The sequence below is a fragment of the Lagenorhynchus albirostris genome, chromosome 12 (genome assembly GCF_949774975.1).
Source record: "Lagenorhynchus albirostris chromosome 12, mLagAlb1.1, whole genome shotgun sequence".
Classification (NCBI taxonomy): Eukaryota; Metazoa; Chordata; class Mammalia; order Artiodactyla; family Delphinidae; genus Lagenorhynchus; species Lagenorhynchus albirostris.
In genome coordinates, this window is record NC_083106.1 from 70,823,409 (window position 1) to 70,846,456 (window position 23,048).

General features: G+C 39.5%; 1 protein-coding gene across 1 annotated transcript in view; it reads left to right on the plus strand.

Annotated features, from left to right (window-relative positions):
- The first annotated feature begins 9,113 nt into the window (after positions 1–9,113).
- The window catches only part of ME1 (malic enzyme 1), a 193,010-nt gene continuing 179,075 nt past the window's right edge, over positions 9,114–23,048 (plus strand). The window contains exon 1 of the mRNA XM_060167405.1: positions 9,114–9,232. Within this exon, the coding sequence (XP_060023388.1) occupies positions 9,155–9,232 (78 nt within the window). The 5' untranslated portion in view covers positions 9,114–9,154. The remainder of the gene's footprint in view (positions 9,233–23,048) is intronic.

The following is a 23,048-nucleotide window of genomic DNA, read 5'->3' on the forward strand; positions in this document are numbered from 1 at the left end:
CCAAATTAGCCCACAGTGAGAGATCCCATGGAGAGAACCAGAGAGTACTTGAGGTGTGTGTGTGTGGGAGAGGGAGAGAGAGAGAGGTGGGGGGGGGGGAGAGAGAGAGAGAGAGAGAGAGAGAGAGAGAGGTGCCTGGACAGCCTCCAGCTACTCTAAGTTACCCCCTTTTCACTGGTTGTTTAACTGCAACCACATGAGAGATGCTGGGCTGGCACTATCCCGCTGAGGCTTCCCAAATTCTCACGTGCAGAAACCATGAGAGAGAATGAAATTGTTATTATTGTTTAAAGCCACTAAATTTGGGGGTAATATGTTACATACCGATAGATAAATGGAATACCCTACAAGCTTTTCCAAATTTCTCATAACATAATTTCCCTGCTTCCCATAGAATCTGAGTAGCTCTACCACTCCTCAGTCTAGGGAAGAGGTTTGGACCAGTGCGGATATAATGGCCAATGAGAGTGGTCAGCTGTAGCATGCAACTCATAAAAAATTGACCGGGATAGAGAAATGATGTGTTATGGAAGCTGTTCTGTGGTGATATCTTGGAAAAACTAACAAATCAGGGAAACTTCCAGGGATTCAACTATATTTTGAAGCACCTTCATCTCCAAATTTAAAAACACGAAATTTAAACAAAAACAAGTGACTTCAAATAATATTTACTTTGTTACAAGAGTAAAAAATACAAGAAGAATCTAGTACATTAGATAAGCCTACAGAATTAATACTCAACTCTTGTCAAGTCACTTAATTCTGCTTTCTAATGCCAAAACGTCTGAGTGCTGAAATTCTAACTAAAAATCATGTCCTTAGGACACTCCAGTTTCTTCTAGTGATGGTGATGGGTAGTGTTTTCTTTTTAAAAGTTCATAGAGTAGTGTGCCTGATTTATTCATCTTGTTGGTTTTCATTTGATAAATATTCATCCAGTGCTTATCACTAGTCAGGCTAAATCATCTGAGGAAACAAGGGGAGGTAAGTTAACAAGGGCACACAAGTTGGAGATGGCAAAGCTGGAATAGAAGCCCAGGAATTATGGTTCCAGACTCTGTATTCTAACCTACTACTTAATCATCAGGGAAATGCAAATCAAAACCATAATGAGATATCACCTCATACCTGTTCGAATGGCAGTTGTCAAAAAGACAACAAATAACAAGTGTTGGTGAGGGTGTAGAGAAGAGAACCCTCGTGCACTGTCGGCAGGAGGGAAATTGGTGCAGTCACTATGGAAAACAGCATGGAGCTTCCTCCAAAAATTAAAAATAAAACTACCATATGCTCCAGCAATTCCACGTCTTGCTATTTATCTGAAGGAAACAAAACACTATCTCAGAAGAATACATGCACCCCACATTCACTGCAGCATTATTTACAATAGCTAAGATATGGAAACAACCTAATTGTCCATGGATGGATGAATAGATAAAGAAAGTGTGATCTATACATATACCACATTATATATATATATAATGGAATTATTCAGCCATAAAAAAGGAAGGCAATCTTGCCGTTTGCAACAAACTGGATGGACCTTAAGAGCATGGTACTAAGTGAAGTAGGTAAGACAGAGAAAGACAAATAATGTATGATCTGACTTATACGTGGAATCTTAAAAAAAACAAAAACAAAACGAGCTCATAGATACAAAGAACAGATTGGTGGTTGCCAGAGGAGGTGGGTGGGAGAGGTGGGAGAAATGGGTGAAGTGTTTTCATTTTTTGTTTTGGTTTAAATAAATTGAATTTAAAAAATCATACCAACGAATGACAGAGTTGCTATACTAAAAAGCACTTGGAAGCAATGATACAGATTTATCCATGACAGTGTTGGGGGTTGGTTTTTATCTAGATTAATTGATAAAAAACAAATGTAAGGAAGTAGTAAAATTTCAATTCAATGAAATTGAATAGCAAAAATATTGAACTGGATCTTTTTCATAATAGATGTAACTTTAGGTTTTAAATAATATAAGACATGCCATTAATGAATGGATACTTTATTGACAGTAGATATAATTGTACAGGATGATAAAACATTATACAGTTGTACAATCCAAATGAGTATTCCTTAGAGAACAGCCTCAGACAAATTTATGCAATTCTATAGGAATAGAGTAAACGTGAATTTTTCAAGAACGATTTGAAAACTGAGGATTATTTGAAAGGCTATTGTGCCAACCATTGCAACAATGAATTTTCTACCTCCAATTCTGATGGCTCGTTAATTATTTCCAGATAAATCTTTTGCCAAAGATGAAGGGATCTATTCCCTTTATTCAGAAGGCTTAAAGGAGACAGTCAAATAAAAAATATATATGTGAAAGAAATGTGTGTATAAATAAATAGATCATGAAATAAGTTAGAAAAGTTGTTTATGTGGAGTTTTGGAACATGGAAGTGTTGGGTTTCGCAGAAAAGACCAAAAGATATAAAACCTCCACTGCCATGGAGGTGACATGTTAGTAGTCATGGTAGTGAGATGACAAACAAATAATAAGTGAATTGCATTCTATATTTAAATATAAAAAGTTATATGGAGAAAAATTAAGTAAGGAAGAACCATAGAGAGTAAGGAAGGTGGGTGAAGGAAGAATAGCGATTGCTGGATTCCATGGAATGATTGGTGAAGGCCCCAGATGAAAAATGACATTTGGGCAAAGACTTGAAGGGACTGAGGGAGCCATGTAGATATTTGAGGGACAAGTGCTCCAGAGAAGGAACAGCAAGAGCAAAGGCCATGAGGTAGGAATGTGCTTCTCCTATTTGGGGAAAGGTAAGGCAGTCACAGTCAGTTGGAACAGCGGGAGAGGGGGGAGGAAAATAAAGGTAACAAAGCCACAGAGATAAAGGGACTGGGGCAGTTCCTATGGGGCCTTGTAGGCCATGTAATGACTTTGACTTCTATCATGAGTGAGGTGGGTGCCAATGGAGAATTTTGAGCAGAGGACTTAAATTTAGAACTAGTCCTTATTTTTAATTTTAGTATAAAAATAGGAACTATATTTTGCAGTTGGAAATATTTCTGTGATTTTTTTTTAAGGCACAGGTTGTATGAATGTCCTTTATTTATGCAGTGAGATAAAACAATTATTATTTCAAACCAGATGTGACTGTAATTGATTCTGCCTTTTAAAGAAAGTGACATAGTTCATATCTATTGAGAAATAAATCTTTATATCGCTCTCCTATTTTCTCAGGGCATATTGAAAGAGAATTCTACTCATGGAGTACCGATTTGGAACTTGTCAGACATTTTATGCAGAAATATGTTTTAAAAACTTCAGGGAAGTACTCTTTTATTCTTTGTATGATATTTCAGCCATTATGTGTTAGTGGGCTTTTAAAGGCTACTGTGGAAGCATTTGTTGTATTATTTCTATGAAAAAAATGCAATATGATTGACTTACATATGAACTTTAGGAACACAATTCGTTACCAATATGGAAACTGCCTACACAAACAGGTAGAAACAGGTAGGTAATGTTAATGATCAACCTTCAGTAGACCAAATAGTCTTAAATTTTTCAAATGGGGCAAAGAAATTTATTTGATTTTAATTTAAATATAAAACTCAATTTCATTACGAAAAAACTTTTAAGTATGTTTGTGGCAACTTGGTTATATGCATCTACTACTTCAACTAAATTTTATAAAATCTAAGTACAGAAAAAGCACTTCTGATAAAAATTTGGTGTCAAAATTGAGATGCATGTTGTATATAAAATACACATTAGATTTCAAACAGTACAAATGAAAAAAGTAAAACATCTCAGTAATTTTTATATTGATAATATGTTGACATACAAATATTTTGGATATAGTATTAGGTTAAATAAAATATATGATTTAAATGAATTTCACCTGTTTCTTTTACTTTTTAAAAAACTTGGTTACTTGGAAAACTTTACATATGTGGGTCATGTTACACTTCTGTTGGATAGCATTACTCTAGATCAGTGGGTCTCAAAATGTGGTCATTTGACTATCTCCAACAGCATCACCTGGGAACTTGTTAGAAATGCAAATCATGGAGCTCCACCTCCAACTTACTGAATCAGAGACTCTGAGGGTGGGTCCCTGCTTTAATGAGCCCCGCAACTGATTCTGATGCAAGCAAAAGTGTAAGAACCATTCTTCTAGAGCAGGGGTACAGAATTCTAATTTGGCTGCAAATTAGAATCATCTGGGGACCTTGGGCATAAAATCCAGGTACCAAAGCTACCACCCAGACCAATGAAATCAACAACCTTGGGTCCAGTCAAAAGTGTTTTTAAAACTCTCCAGGGGATTCTAATATGGGAGAAAGATTGAAAACCACTGGCCGTGATCCATGATTTTTAAACTGTGCTCTTCAGATGGGCTGTAGCTGGCTGGACCACGTTCTCCTTTCAGCTTCTGATGTGTCTGCTCGCTTTCCTGTCCTGCTCATCCTGGAAAGGCAGCCGCTGTGGTGATTTTCCTGGTGGATGGAGAGATACAGGGCTTGGATGGGCAAGAAGGCTTTACAGGTATCAGAAGTTCACATTTCAAATATATCTACCTACATGCGTCAGTTATGCCTGTTACATTAAATGGCTATATTATTGGGCTTTCACTAGATTCACAGGAGGATAAACCTGGAATTAGCAGAAAATGTAAAAGCTTTGATAGAGCAGAGGTGAAGAAGAGTATTCCTTTTAACATTATTATTTTGGGTAGTTTTTTTTTTTTTTTTTTTTTTTTTTTGCGGTACACGGGCCTCTTACTGCGGTGGCCTTTTCCCGTTGCGGAGCACAGGCTCCGGACGCGCAGGCTCAGCGGCCATGGCTCACGGGCCCAGCCGCTCCGCGGCATGTGGGATCTTCCCGGACCGGGGCACGAACCTGTGTCCCCTGCATCGGCAGGCGGACTCTCAACCACTGCGCCACCAGGGAAGCCCTATTTTGGGTAGTTTTTTTAGGGAGGAACTTTATCTTTGTACACCGCTGTTACCACTCAGCAGTAACTGGCAGGCAGCACAGTTGCTGACTTCCACTGGGGGCTTGGATTCCACGGGGTTCTATCAGTGGTGCTAATAGGGATATTTCTATTCTCCAGTACCATGGAGATTACTCCCCTTAAGTTGCCCTAATGGTCGGTTTTCTTGCTGTAGAAAAGCTAAAAACATTGGTAAATCCAGTCAATGTAACCTTCAAAACCCAGTTCATGTCACCAGGAAATGATGGATATCAAGCAATTCATTGGTAAACTCCCACCTTCAGTTGATTGACATTAACAGGCCTTGTGGAAAAGTACCCAGCATCATTGTAGTAGAGTATAAACTTTTTCCAGTGCCCCATCTTGAAACTTCTAATGTTTGCAGTGTTAAAATGTTTTGCAAATACATACCATGACACAGACTAAATAATGTCTCCTCATGGGAAATTTATGATCTTTTAAGTTTCTATACATGTATAATATGATCCAGACTATACTAGTATTGAAATAGGTGAAACAGCTAGCTTCTTGTTCCCAAATGTAATTCAGCCAAATACTGCAAGCATACTTTTTATTACATCATTTGAAAATTATTAGCATGCTTAATGAAAACTTGTTCAGGTATAAAGGAACAGTTAAGATATAAATGATTTATGCATGTTCTGACTTAGTCTACAGATTTATTCCCAAATGACAAAATCACCGTGCAGTATCTGTATTTTTATGTGTTCATCTATATTTAATGATTGTAATATATACTAAGAATGAGATGGTATTACATTATTCCTAATAGTAGAGGTAATGCTCTTAACGGTTAATAAAGAGAAATACTGCTTCCTTTTTTTTTTTTTTTAAAGATGTGTTCTACAGGGCTCTAGACATTCTGTAGGGTCTTCTAGAGGATGGGGCTTTTGCATAAACTTTTGCTTAAAGAACAGAATAAAATAAGGGTGCATCTCTGTAAAACATTCTAATGAAATGACCCATGTACCCATTTCACCTGTTACTCTAATACTCAGATACCAATAACTTATAGCTTGGTTCATCAAGGATTCCTTAGAGCCAGGTAAAGCCAGGATATGTCACCCCAAATTATGAGGACCAGAGGAATCTGCAAACAAATCTTATTCCATTAATTTCTTCCCATGTATTTACCTTCCTAGAGTTTGCCGCCCTTGGAAGCCTAAAACTGCTTTCCTTTGTCCTGTCACTTCTCTACCAATTTATTGTTCTTTGTCGAAGATGCTGTATAGATCGCAGTTCTAAGCTACTGCTTTGAGCCACTCTTCGTTTTAGGTTTCTCCTGGGTGATGTGCACTGCATGTGTTAGTTAATGAACTGTTTTTCTTTTGTTAATGTGTTATCTTCTTAGCGTCCCAGCTGACAACCTAAAATGGGTAGAGGTAAAGTGTTTCCTCCCCCCCATTAGTGCTCATTCAACTTGTATCCTCACTGCATTAGGCAGGCAAAAAGTCAACTCTTGCCAAGGTTGCCAGTTACCCTGGGGCTGGCCACCCCAAGGATTCAACTGCCTACTTCTGATTCTGAACTTTTAGGGTTGGCCACTCTCGTAGGCCTTGTCCTCTCTAATATATCAGACACTGGGGTTCTCAAATTAGAACCCCCAAAGGTCAAAGGTCTTTCCTTCATACAGAAACACACCAAGAACCAGGCGTGTTAAGATTTTTAACTAAAAAAGAAAAGAAAAATTGGAACTAATTTTACACAGCAATAATGTGTTTTTGTGTGAAGAAATACAAAATCATTTACTTAATATCACAAACCATCACACAGCTACAGCTTTTTTCTATTAGATTTTTTTCTTGTGAAAGTTACATTTGAAATGTTGCATGTGCTATTACGTATTTCCTGAATTTTCTCTGCTTGAAATCTCAATGACCTTAGATAGGAATGCTACAATCATATTTAAATATGATTAGAGTTCATTGTGCATTAAACTTGGGCAAGAAATATCTGATTTTGACCTAGTATTCTCACTGGGCATCAGAAACTACAGATTCTAGTTCCTTTGTTTGTGAATCACACGCATTCTTAACTTGTCAATTGTGTATAGAGTGACTGTAGTTTCTCATAAGGGAAATTATAGCAGAAGTTTTTCTAATGTGTTTGGTTTTTTTAATGTATTTTTTGGTTTTTGTAATAAAACCTAAACCTACAAATCTTTAAAAAGGGTGGAAAAAGTTGGTGTTCTAGCTAACATTTATGTGGAAAAATAGGTTCTTCCCAGTATTCTTGGAACTGCACATGGGTATACAAAATGACTCCCCCAGCTAGGCCTTATACTGTCATTCAAGAGGATTGAAGCTCTTTTCACGAGAGAAATAAACGTGGAAGGGAGATGTGAACTCTCCCTGCACTGGCAGGATTCTGTAATCCCTCTGTAATGATGGCTTGGGGGAAGAGCCCACACACTCTTTTGGGGCTACTCCCTATATTTACATCAGCCTTTTATCTGTAAATATTATGTCACAAAACTAGGAATAGACAGGTAATGTGTCTAAATTTATGTAATAAAGAGCTGTATTATAATAAGGTTCTGTTGTACTAATATTTTTGTTTCTTCTTCAGCATCTTGTGTTTTGTTTCCGGGCCTGTTGTTAAACTGGTCTTGTCGCCAATAAAATACGCTAATTGTAATGTACCTCAGGTAATTCAAGAGAGTGAGTTTTGTAAAGTATACCTTCTTCTCAGATGTTGTTGGGTTAATTATTGATGGATTATAGAATTCACAGGGAAAAGTGTTACTGGAATGCAAGGAATCTTGAAATAAATCTGTGATGCAAATAAAATGTTCTCTATTAAAGCAACTGATTCTAGATAATTTAAAGGCTAGCCCTAAGAAGCTTCTGGATGGCCAAAAAATAAGGCCGTAACAAATCTTTCTGATAAGGAAAAGTAACATAATTAGAAATGAAACACTTTGGTTGAACGTCTAGTTTATGGATATATAAAATCAAACGCTCAATCCCAAACACTACTTTTTGTAAAATCATTAGGTAGGAACAGGGCAGAAACTAGCGATTCTATTAACTGAAAAGGAAATTGGGGCACAGGAAGCCTTTAGGGTGTGCTGTGTCTGACGCTCCTTTTGGCTGTGATCTGATTGCTCCAACATTCCTTGAAACTTCAAGTATAAATATCAATAATAATGGAATTCCAGCGCTGGAAGATCATTTATTCCGACCTTCTCGTTTTACCAAAGAAGACACTGAAGCCCTTAAAGATTGAGTTACCCACCATTATTCAGAGAGAGAGGTTCGTAAACATCTCGGCTTCTAGAACTCTTGGGAACAATATATACAAGATAAATTTGACTGTCCAGTGGGCTCTAACATTTGCACCTTGTCTTTTATATTAATGGCATTAAAATAAAATTCCCAGGGACGATCTACAGAGACTCCTGCGGCGTCGCGGCCCGCACTTTCCTCTCTTGCCTTTCTCCCAGTTCTACCCGGGCCTGTTCTTTCTGGGTCAAGGTTGGTTTCCTCCGAACCCCGGCCCTGGCTGCCATCTGGAACTGTGCGCAGCGCGTTTGGAAGCGCCTGATAGGAGGGGAGAGATGAAGTGTCGTTCGCATCAGTCAGTTAAGGCCTTTTGCAAACAGCCCCCGGGCCCCCCCTCTGTGTCTGGGCAGCCGTCCTCTCTGGCCGAGGCTCTCCGTTTCCCACCCCATCTCAACCTCCCCGCGGGGTGCGGCTGCGGGGCCGCCTCGGCCAGGGGTGATGGTGCTCACGGGCCGGGCGGGGGGAACCTGACCTTGCTTCCCATTTGGTTCTCTGGAGCAAGTAGGGCACTGCGTGCGCCACACCGAGCCACGTCCCACGCAGCGATGGGCTGGGACGGTTGCGCCTCTAAACCGATGGCGAGCGGGGACCTGGGCGTGGAAGGGAGCGGCACCGCCCGGGCCTCGCCCTTCCTCCCCCTCCTCCTTGCTCGCCGCTCGCCTCTCCCCCAGCCATGACTCAGCGCTTCTCGCAGGCTGCCGGGCTGTGGACACGGGCTCCTCGCCGGCCCCTCCCGCCGCGTCCACCGCCTCTCTCCCACCCACGCCCGTCCTCGACCGCCGGCCCTTCCCCAGCGCCGCCGCCGCCGCCACAGTCAGCTCGGGCGTCCCGGCAGCATCAGCCGCCCGACCCGGCCAGACCCGACCCCGCGCGCCGCCCGCCATGCAGCCCCAAGCCCCCGGCCGCCGACACACCCCCCAGCGCGGCTACGCCGTGACCCGGAGCCCCCATCTCAACAAGGTAAGCCCGCCGGCCCCCCTCGGTCTCGGTCAAGGTCACGGGCAGGCCCCCCGGCGGCCCAGCGGACGCCGCTTAGCCCTTCCGTCCGCGCCCCCGGGATGCCGCCCCGCCGGAGCGCCCCCCGAGAGCCTGGGCGCGGGGCGAACGGAGGGGCCGCCCGTGGGGGTCGGACCCCAGGAGCGTGATGGGAAGGGGTGTTGTGGCTCCGCGCCTGGGCATCTTGTTCGGGGAACGGAGGGGACGTAACTTGTTTAAATACCGCTTGGCTTCTCCGAAACCGGGAGCCGAGGCAAAGAAAGTAGTGGCAGCGAAGTGCGTGACTGGAGTGTGCCTGTGAAGGTAGCAGGTGGGCTGCCAGCTCGGCCTCGATGTGCCACGCACGTACGGGGCGCACTCAGGGTGCCCATCACTGGAGGCTGCCGTGCAGCGAGGTGGCCCTACGGCCCCAGTTCGGCTAGAAACGCGTTCTGAGTGGGGTCACGTGAGCAACCGGAAAGTCAAGGCCTCTCGGTTTCTGGAGGGACGCGGTTGAGAGGCTGGGAATTCGTGGTGGGTGGCTTCTGCCTCGGGGGCCCTGGTGTGGCCCGGCGCAGAATCCCTGCCCCAGACGTGGGACTGTGGGTAAAGCCGTTCTATGTCTTTGAACCTGGCCTGGAAAAATTTTTTTTTTAGGACTTCTCCTCTTTTTTTATGAAAAGGGGAATACAGTGCAAGAGACCCTTTTTCAGATCCTCCTAACATTTCATTTTTCTTCACTGGTGATGTAAACACCTAAGATTTCTCTCAAATGGAAAACACCTCGGAGTGTATCAATTTCCTGACGAGATACTTAGCAGTCACATTTATTTTATCGCCAGGATTTGTCTCTGAATTGTTCTTTTGTTTAAGGGTGTGCTTTTTGACATTTCCTTTAGTACGTGGAAAATGCCATCAATCAGCACAGAGGCCTGTTGGGTCATTTGGGGCTCTCTACCAGACGCTTCTTTTCATCAAGAACTGGACCTCCGCGTCCTCCTCCCCCAACATGGTGCCGGTGATTTGTTAATCATTATTAATGGCTTAAAGACTTGTGACTTATTTGATTTAACAAACTATAGCTCCTGTGAGTTCTTTTTGATTTTTGTGGTGACAGGCAACTTTTACTTATCTATGATTATTCAGTATTTCTGGTCATAAAGCATTATGAAATTTTAAATATTTCCTACCTATATTTTCCTCAGTGATTTTAATTGCTAGTTTTATTTTATACTTCCTTTTTATTATTCTGCAGGTTGGGGCCTATTTGCAGTTGGAAAAAAAGGGAAAATTTGATGTGACAAAACAATTTATGACTTTCAGGTGTACCTGCCTGCTATAATTTATGACCAAATAATGGGTTGCCCCTTAAAAAGAACCACGTGAGTGGTATAACCTGTTTGAATTTCCTCCAGTCAGGGGCCAGGGTGTCTGTTTCAAGGGGTTGATGGAATAGGTAATCCCTGAGCAAGAGTCATGCCTTTACTGTTTACATCAAGAATTTAATAAGAGTCCTGTACCACAGTGTTCACTGCAGCACAATTTACAATAACCAGGACATGGAAGCAACCTAAGTGTCCATCATCGGATGAATGGATAAAGAAGATGTGGCACATATATAAAATGGAATATTACTCAGCCATAAAAGGAAACGAAATTGAGTTATTTGTAGTGAGGTGGATGGACCTAGAATCTGTCATATGGAGTGAAGCAAGTCAGAAAGAGAAAAACAAATACCGTAGGCTAACACACACACACACACACACACACACACACACACACACACACACACACACGGAAGCTTAAAAAAAAAGGTTCTGCAGAACCTAGGGGCAAGGACAGGAATAAAGACAGACACAGAGAATGGATTTGAGGACACGGGGAGGGGGAAGGGTAAGCTGGGACGAAATGAGAGAGTGGCACTGACATATATACACTACCAAATGTAAAATAGCTAGTAGGAAGCAGCTGCATGGCACAGGGAGATCAGCAGGGTGCTTTGTGACCACCTACAGGAGTGGGATAAGGAGTATACGTATGCATATAGCTGATTCACTTTGTTATACAGCAGAAACTAACACAGCACTGTAAAGCAATTATACTCCAGTAAAGATGTTAAAAAAAGAAAAGAATTTATGCTCTTGAAATCCTTTTAACTCCTGTTCACGAGTAAGGGTTAATTTCCACTTAAGAATAATAATATCACAGAGATCTTCCACCAAAGGCATTAAGGTGTGGTATTGAATGTGTTAAGAACACGTGTTTTGTTTGACTTTGTAACTGAACTTTATTGTCTGCATAGTATCAAATTGGATTTAAAATCCAGGTAGCCAGCTTTGGAGTGAGTAATGGAATAAGCTTTACTCTTCTTGTTCAGTCCTAAGACAGTTCTGTGGTACCTCATGGAAGTCACAGAACATCCTCATATGTACCGCTGAAACTATAGTTGTGGGATCTTCTTGATGGGCGCTGCTCTGAAGACCTCTGGGCCTTTAAGTTTTCCAGTAGCCCAGAAATTTTTCTTGATTTTTGTGGTAACCTTGGCTGCAAAGAAACTAGTAGATCTTTCCCCCTATAACCCCCCGGCCTGTCACCTGGCTACACTAAGCCTTCTTCAGCCACTGTCACCCAGACCTTCATCACCTTACCTTTGGGTAACTGGCACAGCTTTCCTGGTTTTATTTTCAGTATTATAGTCTGTCCTACGTGTAGGTATGAAGGAAATATCTTCATCAATTAGCATTTTATTCATGTTGCTCTTCTGTTATCCAAGTATTTTTAGTATGATATTATTTCCTATTACATTGAATGTAAAATCAATCTGTCAGTTAGGTCTACTGTCTTCTCCACATTTATCTCATTAGGTCCCCAATTTAGCCTTCCACTTAAAATATATTTGCTGAATGTCTTACTTAGTGCTTGCCTTTTTGTCTGTGCGGAATTCCTACAATGAAAATGTCATTAGTTGATTTAATAATGATCTCTTTGGGGAAGACTTTCCTAATTATTTTAGTCCTATTAACATTACTTAACACCTCTGTTTTTTATGTATTCCGTTGTAACATGTCATTTGGTATTTACTGCATTGTATTTTTTTCTTATTTGATTTAGATTGCCATAGGAATCATAATCCTTAGTACATAATTTTGCTCATTTAACATTAAATAAATGTTTATTTAGTGGAGAAATGAGCCATGTTAAAACATTCTTTTTTTTGGTCTTCCAAACAGAACTCAGCTTTTAAAGCAGGTGGCTTTTAAAGTGGTAGTTTGAGCGTTATTCTAAGACATTTCTCCTCTTTAATGTAATTTCTTGTAAGTAAATTCACATTGAAGTCTAAAGCTCAGTTGACTCCATATACCATTGTATTGTATAATGGCATATAGTCAGAAAAGGTGGAATTTGGTTTAAGCCTGACCATGAAATTTTAATTATTTGCTGGATAAGCTTTGGGAGGTGTTTAATCTTGGTACAAATTGAGGTAAACAGTAGATGTGATCTGAATTAAAAAATAAAGAATTTAAGGGAATTTCCCAGCAGTCCAGTGGTTAGGACTGTGCTTTCAGTGCCGAGAGCCTGGGTTCAGTTCCTCGTCCCTTTGTCGGGGAACTAAGATCCCCCAAGCTGTGCGGCACAGCCAAAAATAAAAATAATAAAATAAAGAATTTTAAAAACGTTAGAGAAATAGAATCTTTCTTCATTTGTAATAGTTCATGTCTGGTTCTTTACTGTTTGTATACTCAAGTGTACATCATTGCAGGTAGGATTTCATCATAGCATTTGGAGAAGCATTTCTACGTCACACTTATGAGATTCAGTATCTTTCTGTTCACAGCCCAAATTACTTGTTTGTGTGTGTGTGTGTGTGTGTGGGGTACGCGGGCCTCTCACCGCTGTGGCCTATCCCGCCACGGAGCACAGGCTCCGGACATGCAGGCCCAGCGGCCATGGCCCACGGGCCCAGCCGCTCTGCGGCATGTGGGATCTTCCCGGACCGGGGCACGAACCCGTGTCCCCTGCATCGGCAGGCGGACTCTCAACCACTGCGCCACCAGGGAAGCCCAGCTTATTAACTTTTAAATGTGAGAAATGAGCTTCTGGGCAAGTGCTTTTGTAGATGTTTGTCTTGATATGTCAAGACCTAATGAGCTGAATGTGTTGTAGGGAAAAAAAGAGAGAAACAAGGCTGATGACTATGAAGGAAAGTTACTTTAAACCCCCTCTTTTTCTTCAGTGTAAACTATACCAGAATGAATCATTCAAAAAGTTTTCACCTAGTACAGTTCTCTGGAGTTGCCTCAGCAATATGATAAACTGATATATTATTTAACGTGGAATCCCACTGATGTGAAGCCCATTGTAATGAAGTGTTCAGCCATACGCCTCCATATTTGTCTATTGTCTTGGTAATGCAGGATAGTACAAAACCAAACAATGCGGTGCTCTAATGGGTAGAAGGATGAATTTGATTTGAGAACTGGTGGTGTGGAGTACAGAAAATGTTGAAGAGAGGAGTAGGTTTGAGATCTTTCATTTTGTGTTCTGATGTCCTTCAGACTTTCGGGCAAGTGTGGAAAATGCGAAATAATGGAATGAACCCTCTAAGACTTTGTGTCTAGAAGAAATGAGTCCAAGTCACAATTCTTTTCATTAGCAGTTGTGAGATTTTGAGTGAGATTTTCTTAACTGGCTTCAGTTATTATCTTTATAAAATAGAATGATGATTTCATTTATTTATCTCTTTCAAATTTTAACAAATAATCAGAATCCACTATATGCTAGGTAATATTCTGGGTGCAGGGGATATAGCAATGAATAAGATTCCTGCTTTGAATGTACTTACATTTCCCTTTGAAATACGATTTGTTTTACCTCTTCCCTCAGATATTAAAGTGTATATTAGTTTTTTCTGACATATATTATAAAACAGGTTTTTTATTACTACAACTAATTGATAATGTTTTTATATAGAGAATCTGAATTCATAGCTGGAACGGTTATGAAGTACTTATTTTTTATGTACTTTTTACCCCCTTCTCTCTTGAATTTTTGATTTAACAAATCAAACATGATTGTGTGACCTATTAAATTTATGACTGTCATAGTAAAAAATAAAACTATACTTTCTCTCTGGGAGAGACAGATGGACATTTTACTCTCAGATTCATATAAGTGAGCCTGACTGAGATCACATGTCCTTTGCAGTCTTTCATAGATTTTCACAGAATGCCCGGTGTAGGTTAAAAAATGTCTTTGTGAAGAAAAAGAACAAGGAAAGCTTTTTGCTTCTCAGTACTCTGCTCAAAGTGTGTGAAGACTTGGAAGTGTGAAAGAAAGGTAGAGGTATGCCCTGGGGAGTTAAAATTGCTGAGGTGAGAGCAGTGAAATGCAAAGATATGGAATTTTAAAGTTCCAGTGGTGTGAAACCAGCCTTTAATCTATTTGACTTTGGAAGTAATCAGTTACTCTGACAAAACAGGTATATGGACCGTTTTCCAATGGCTTTCAAAACTGACATGACCAAATACTGTTACAGACTCCAAGTGGCCTGATTTGGTCTATTCATTACATCATTATTTATTTTATGTTACTGAGCCAACTCAACAAACTTGTTGATAGTGTATGGACCCAGAATTGATCAGCAGACATGTTATAATTCAGTAGGACTAAGCTGGGAATGTTTCTAAGCTAAATTATTAAGAAATTTTCTTAGGCATGGGGCGTAAATATAAAGTTTGGTTGTTTGTATTCTTAAAGTGCTATTTAAAATATTTTATGGCTTATATATTAATTTTACCTGTCTGTAGCTTCGTGTGTGTAATATAGTACACTATAAAACAAAGGAATAATGTTGCCTTAAATGAATTTAGAGAATTTAAAACATCAGTATTTTTCCTCAGGCCCTGAAGATATATCTAAGTTAGCCATCAACTAAACTGGTTTCAGATACGTGAGGCCTTTGGGATTAAAGACAGGGGAGAGACACTATGCCTTTAAATTTCTGTAGTTTAATCTGGTAGTTTGGGAAGTCAATATAGTAATTGATAATGTTCTCTAAAACATGGAAATGTAACTATTAGCGTTTCTATGCTAATAAACAAACCCTAGACCTAAAACACTAATTTTTTTTTTTTAATAAGTATTGGTTGAGTAAGAACATCAGCAAAAGTACTTTCATGTTCACAGGAACATGGTTCTATGAATTACATCAGGAATACATTATGAGTATCCCTGCAGTAGTTAAATTCTAAACTGTCTCACTAAGACCTGACGATCTGGAGACTGAAGGAGGCCTAAGACTCCATTAAAATATTAAGGCTGGGCTTCCCTGGTGGCGCAGTGGTTGAGAGTCCGCCTGCTGATGCAGGGGACACGGGTTCGTTCCCCGGTCCGGGAGGATCCCACATGCCGCGGAGCGGCTGGGCCCGTGAGCCATGGCCGCTGAGCCTGCGCGTCCGGAGCCTGTGCTCCGCAATGAGAGAGGCCACAACAGTGAGAGGCCTGCGTACTGCAAAAAAAAAAAAAAAAAAAAATTAAGGCTGAGCCCCTTAAGCTTGCAATATATTAAAATACATTTAAAACATCTATTCAGAGTCCTCTAAGATATTTAAAAATTTTTTTGATTGTGAGACATTGTATATATACATACATAATATATGTGTAAACACATTGTTATGGGCTGAATTGTGTCCTCCCCAAAATCATATGTTGAAGTTCTAACCCCAGTCTCTCTGTATTTAACCATATTTGGAGATAAGGCCTTTAAAGAGGTAATTAAATTAAAATCAGGTCTTTAGGGTGGGCCCTAATCCAATATGACTGATGTCCTTATAAGAAGAGGAGATCAGGACACATACACAGGAAAGTCAGTGTGAAGACAGTGGGAGAAGATAGGCATCTACAAGTCAATGAGAGAAACTGTGAGAAAATGAATTCTGTTGTTTTAGCCACCCAGCGTGGTACTTCGTTATGACACCTTTAGCAAACTAACACATTTATGTAATTGAAACAATTTTATAATACAATACTTGCTGTGTATAGCACACTCTAGTACTATCCCATTTCAATTTTTTTAAAATGTTGGGTTGTGATTCATTAATGAATCACAATCCATTTAATCCATTTTAAAATTCGAGTTAAAAAAAAATCTGCTCTGTTGCTTAAGTAGTGCATTTATGTGCCTGGGAGGATTATTGCAGAGTGACTTTCTGTTCTCTGTCTTAGTGTTGTATATGAAGTTTGAGTTTGTCTTGGCAGTACTGGCCCAGCCTCCTTTTGTTTTTCCATCTACCTGTCCAAACTGAGGTATGTCTTAAACCAATAATCTTGAAACTATGAGAATGTTATTGTTGTAACTAATATTGGCAGGTCTGGTTAGTAAGCCAAACAGTGTCCTTACTTATGTACCCAGAGCCAATAAGAAATTGAAACTTGGTTAGTGAGCATTTTTATGGGCCTTTAAACTTTTTACTTATTCAAAATCTTGCTTATATTTAATTTTTACATATGTTAACTATACCATAATAATATGACAGAATTGAGAGCAAACAAATTAGTCATTATGAATAAATATGAATGAAGATTAACTCTAATAAAATTATTTTCAGATTGCACCAATTTCACTTGTACTAACAGTGCACAAGGATTCACTTTTTTCCACATCCCTGCCGACACAAAGCACAGGCAAGCTATACTGAATATGAGAAATACATTGAGAACAAAATGTTACAGAAAGGCTAAAAATAAAGATATGAGAAAGTACAAACAGCAAGAAATCAGGGTTATCCTGACATCAGACAATGTAGACATCATGCAAAAAGCATTACATGATCAGGACTTCCCTGGTTGCGCAGCGATTAAGAATCCGCCTGCCAGTGCAGAGGTACCAGGTTCGAGCGCTGGTCTGGGAAGATCCCACATGCCGCGGAGCAACTAAGCCCGTGCACCACAACTACTGAGCCTGCATTCAAGAGCCCGTGAGCCACAACTACTGAGCCTGTGTGCCACAACTACGGAAGCCCGTGTGCCTAGAGCCTGTGCTCCACAAGCGAAGCCACCGCAACGTGAAGCCCGCGCACCACAAGGAAGAGTAGCCCCTGCTCACCTCAGTTAGAGAAAGCCCGCGTACAGCAATGAAGACCCAATGCAGCCAGGAATAAATAAGTAAATAAATAAATTTATTTTAAAAAAAGAAAAAGCATTAAATGAGACAAAATACATAATGCTGAAAGGTACAATTCTGAATGAAGTTATACATGTAATGAATGTCTATGCACCAGATAACACAGCAGGTACCTTCATAAAAAAGACAGTGTAGGAAATGCAAAGAGAAATAAAAAAGATACTAACGCTAGAAGACTTCAACTAATCTCTCTCAGTGCAGGACACATCATAGGGGGGAGAAACTGTTTCCGTACAGTAATTTCTTCCTCAAATTTCTCAGGAAATTTATGTTTTTCCAAATCATGAGAATATTCAGTTGAGAAATTGGGAAAATAAGAAAGCTTAGTAAATAACGGAGATATTACTGATTAGAAAGACCTAATGACAAAAGGAAGAGCTGGAAATTGTACTTGTAGAGTCAGAGGTTAAGGTTGACATTTCATGGATCTTCACAGCAGTAATGATCTATCTAATTAGTCAGTTTTGCTTGTAGCTGTTGCCAGTTTCTGACAATATCTGTCTTTTAGTTTCTGTGTTTAGACCATTCACACTTCATGTAATTATTCATGTTTGGATTTCTGTCCAGAATTTTATTATTAGGTGTCTGTTTGTTCTCTCTTTTTTATTCTTCTGTTTCTCCTTTCCTGCCTTCTTGTGTATTATTTGAATATTTTTATTATTCCCTTGTAATTTCTCTGTTGAGTTTTTTTTTTAATAAATTTATTTATGTATTTATTTTTGGCTGTGTTGGGTCTTCGTGGGCTTTCTCTAGTTGAGGTGAGCAGGGGATTCTCTTGTGGAGCATGGGCTCTAGGCGTGTGGGCTTCAGTAGTTGTGGCACGTGGGCTCAGTAGTTGTGGCTCACGGGCTCTAGAGCACAGGCTCAGTAGTTGTGGCATACGGGCTTAGTTGCTCCGCAGCATGTGGGATCTTCCTGGACCAGGGCTCCAACCCATGTCCCCTGCATTGGCAGGCAGATTCTTAACCACTGTGCCACCAGTGAAGTCCTCTATTGAGTTTTTGACAATATCTCTTTGTATAGTCTTTTTTATTAGTTGCTATGGAAATTATGATATACATAACTTTTCACAATCTACTTAAAATGAACATTTTGCCACTTAATTGGAGTGTAGAAATTTTACCATCATATCAGTCTCACTATGTTCCTCTGTTTATGTTGTAGGTGTCATATGTTTTACATCCACTTACATCTTCATATGTGTATTACATAGTATTTTAAAAATTGAGATATAATTGACAATTGATACAGTTTCAGGTGTAAAACATAATGATTCAATATTTGTATATATTGTGAAATGATCACAATAGGTCTAGTTAACATCCATCATTGTACGTAGTTGCAAAAATTTTTTTCTTGTGATGAGAACTTTTAAGATCTACTCTCTTAGCATCCCAATATGCAATACAGTGTTACTAACCACAGTCACCTTGCTGTACATTACATCCCCAGGACTTACTTATTTTATAGCTGGAAGTTTGTACCTTTTGACCCCCTTCACTCATTTTGACCATTCCTTATTCCCTACCTCTGGCAACCACCAATCTGTTCTCTGTATCTGTGAGCTCGTCTCTCTTTGTTTTGTTGTGTTTTGTTTTTTGATTTCACATATAAGTGAGATCGTACAGTATTTGTCTTTCTCTGTCTGCCTTACTTCACTTTAGCATAATGCCCTCAAGGTCCATCCAGCTTACTGCAAATGGCAAGATTTCTTTCTTTTTATGGCTGAATAATATTCCATTGTAAATATTTACACCACGCTTTCTTTATCCATTCATCCATTGATGGACACTTAGGTTGTTTCCTTATCTTGGCTATCGTAAATAATGCCGCAGTGAACATGCGGTGCATATATCCTTTTGAGTTAGTGTTTTGTGTTCTTGAGATAAATACCAAGAAGTGGAGTTTCTGCATATGGTAGCTGTATTTTTAAATTGGGGAAGAACCTCCATACTGTTTTCCATAGTGGCTGCACCAATTTCACTTGTACTAACAGTGCACAAGGATTCACTTTTTTCCACATCCCTGCCGACACTTGTTATTTCTTGTCTTTTTGATAATAGCCGTTCTAACAGGTGTGAGGTGATATCTCATTGTGGTTTTGATTTGCATTTTCCTGATGATTAGCAATGTTGAGCACTCTCCTGTGTGCCTGTTGTCCATCTGTATGTCTTCTTTGGAAAAATGTCCATTCAGATCTTCTGCCTGTTTTTTTTTTTAATCAGATTCTTTGTTTTTTTGCTTTGATTTGTATGAAAAATTTTTGATGTGATAATGTAATGTTTATAACTTTTGATTTTAATTGTGATACATGTTTTAAAGAGTTTAAGAGGGAAAGGACAATCTATTATAGTTACTGAGATATTTAATGTTCCTGTTACTCTTCTTTTATTCCTGATATTTCAAGTTTTCCTTAGGTATCATTTCCCTTCCACTTAAAGGATTTCCTTTAGCATTTCTTTTAGAGCATTTTGCTGGAGACCAGTTGTCCTCTTTTTCCTTCCTCTGAGAATGGCTTTATTTCATTTTCATTTCTGAAGAATATTTTCTATTTTCTTTTGAATTTTATTTTTTTTATACAGCAGGTTCTTATTAGTCATCCATTTTATACACATCAGTGTATACATGTCCATCCCAGTCTCCCAATTCATCACACCACCACTACCACCACCCCGCCACTTTACCCCCTTGATGTGCATACGTTTGTTCTCTACATCTGTGTCTCAATTTCTGCCCTGCAAACTGGTTCATCTGTACCATTTTTCTAGGTTCCACATATATGTGTTCATATACAATATTTGTTTTTCTCTTTCTGACTTACTTCACTCTGTATGACAGTCTCTAGATCCATCCAGGTCTCTACAAATGACCCAATTTCATTCCTTTTTATGGCTGAGTAATATTCCATTGTATATATGTACCATATCTTCTTTATCCATTCGTATGTCGATGGGAATTTAGGTTGCTTCCATGACCTGGCTATTGTAAGTAGTGCTGCAGTGAACATTGGGGTGCATGTGTCCTTTTGAATTATGGTTTTCTCTGGGTATATGCCCAATGGTGGGATTGCTGGATCATATGGTAATTCTATTTTTAGTTTTTTAAGGAACCTCCATACTGTTCTCCACAGTGGTTGTAACAATTTACATTCCCACCAACAGTGCAAGAGGGTTCCCATTTCTCCACACCCTCTCCAGCATTTGTTGTTTGTAGATTTTCTGATGATGCCCATTCTGACTGGTGTGAGGTGATAACCTCATTATAGTTTTGATTTGCATTTCTGTAATAGTTAGTGATGTTGAGCAGCTTTTCATGTGCTTCTTGGCCATCTGTATGTCTTCTTTGGAAAAATGTCTATTTAGGTCTTCTGCCCATTTTTGGATTGGGTTGTTTGTTTTTTTATTATTGAGCTGCCTGAGCTGCTTATATATTTTGAGATTAATCGTTTGTCCATTGATTCATTTGCAAATATTTTCTCCCATTCTGAGGGTTGTCTTTTTGTCTTGTTTGTAGTTTCCTTTGCTGTGAAAAAAACTTCTGTTTCATTAGGTCCCATTTGTTTATTTTTGTTTTTATTTCCATTACTCTAGGAGGTGGATCAAAAAAGGTATTGCTGTGATTTATGTCAAAGAGTGTTCTTCCTATGTTTTCCTCTAAGAGTTTTATAGTGTCTGGTCTTACATTTAGGTCTCGAATCCATTTTGAGTGTATTTTTGTGTATGGTATTAGGGAGTATTCTAATTTCATTCTTTTACATGTAGCTGTCCAGTTTTCCCAGCACCACTTATTGAAGAGACTGTGTTTTCTCCATTGTATGTCCTTTCCTCCTTTGTCATAGATTAGTTAACCATAGGTGCGTGGGTTTATCTCTGGGCTTTCTCTCCTGTTCCATTGATCTATATCTCTGTTTTTGTGCCAGTACCATATTGTCTTGATTACTATAGCCTTGTAGTGTAGTCTGAAGTCAGGGAGTCTCATTCCTCCAGCTCTGTTTTTTCTCCTCAAGACTGCATTGGCTATTCGGGGTCTTTTGTGTCTCCATACAAATTTTAACATTTTTTGTTCTAGTTCTGTAAAAAATGCCATTGGTAATTTGATAGGGATTGCATTGAATCTGTAGATTGCTTTGGGTAGTATAGTCACTTTCACAATATTGATTCTTCCAATCCAAGAACATGGTATATCTCTCCGTCTGTTGGTATCCTCTTTAATTTCTTTCATCAGTGTCTTATAGTTTTCTGCATACAGGTCTTTTGCCTCCCTAGGTAGGTTTTTTCCTAGGTATTTTATTCTTTTTGTTGCAATGGTAAATGGAAGTGTTTCCTTAATTTCTCTTTCAGATATTTCATCATTAGTGGATAGGAATGCAAGAGATTTCTGTGCATTAATTTTGTATCCTGCAACTTTACCAAATTCATTGATTAGCTCTAGTCATTTTCTGGTGGCATCTTAAGGATTCTCTATGTATAGTATCATGTCATCTTCAAACAGTGACAGTTTTACTTCTTCTTTTCCAATTTGTATTCCTTTTATTTCTTTTTCTTCTCTGATTGCCGTGGCTAGGACTTCCAAAACTATGTTGAATAATAGTGGTGAGAGTGGACATCCTTGTCTTGTTCCTGATCTTAGAGAAAATGCTTTCTGTTTTTCACCATTGAGAATGAGGTTTGCTGTGGGTTTGTCGTATATGGCCTTTATTATGTTGAGGTAGTTTCCCTCTATGCCCACTTTCTGGAGAGTTTTTAGCATAAATGGGTGTTGAATTTTTCCGAAAGCTTTTTCTGCATCTATTGAGATGATCATATGGTCTTTCTTCTTCAATTTGTTAATATAGTGTATCACAGTGATTGAATTGCATATATTGAAGAATCCTTGCATCCCTGGGATAAATCCCACTTGATCATGGTGTATGATCCTTTTAAAGTGTTGTTGGATTCTGTTTGCTAGTATTTTGTTGAGGATTTTTGCATCTATATTCATGAGTGATATTGTTCTATAATTTTCTTTTTTTGTAGTATCTTTGTCTGGTTTTGGTATCAGGGAGATTGATGGTGGCCTCATAGAATGAGTTTAGGAGTGTTCCTTCCTCTGCAATTCTTTGGGAGAGTTTGAGAAGCATGGGTATTAGCTCTTCTCTAAATGTTTGATAGAATTCACCTGTGAAGCCATCTGGTTCTGGACTTCTGTTTGTTGGAAGATTTTTTTTTTTTTTTTTTTTGGCGGTACGCGGGCCTCTCACTGTTGTGGCCTCTTCCGTTGCGGAGCACAGACTCCGGATGCACAGGCTCAACAGCCATGGTTCACGGGCCTTCATGGTTCATGCCACTCCGCGGCATGTGGGACCTTCCCGGACCGGGGCACGAACCCGTGTCCCCTGCATTGGCAGGCAGACTCTCAACCACTGCACCACCAGGGAAACCCTGTTGGAAGATTTTTAATCACAGTTTCAATTTCATTATTTTTGATTGGTCTGTTCATATTTTCTATGTCTTCCTGGGTCAGTCTTGGAAGGTTATCCCTTTCTAAGAATTTGTCCATTTCTTCCAGGTTGTCCATTTTATTGGCATAGAGTTGCTTGTAGGAGTCTCTTAGGATGCTTTGTATTTCTGCAGTGTCTGT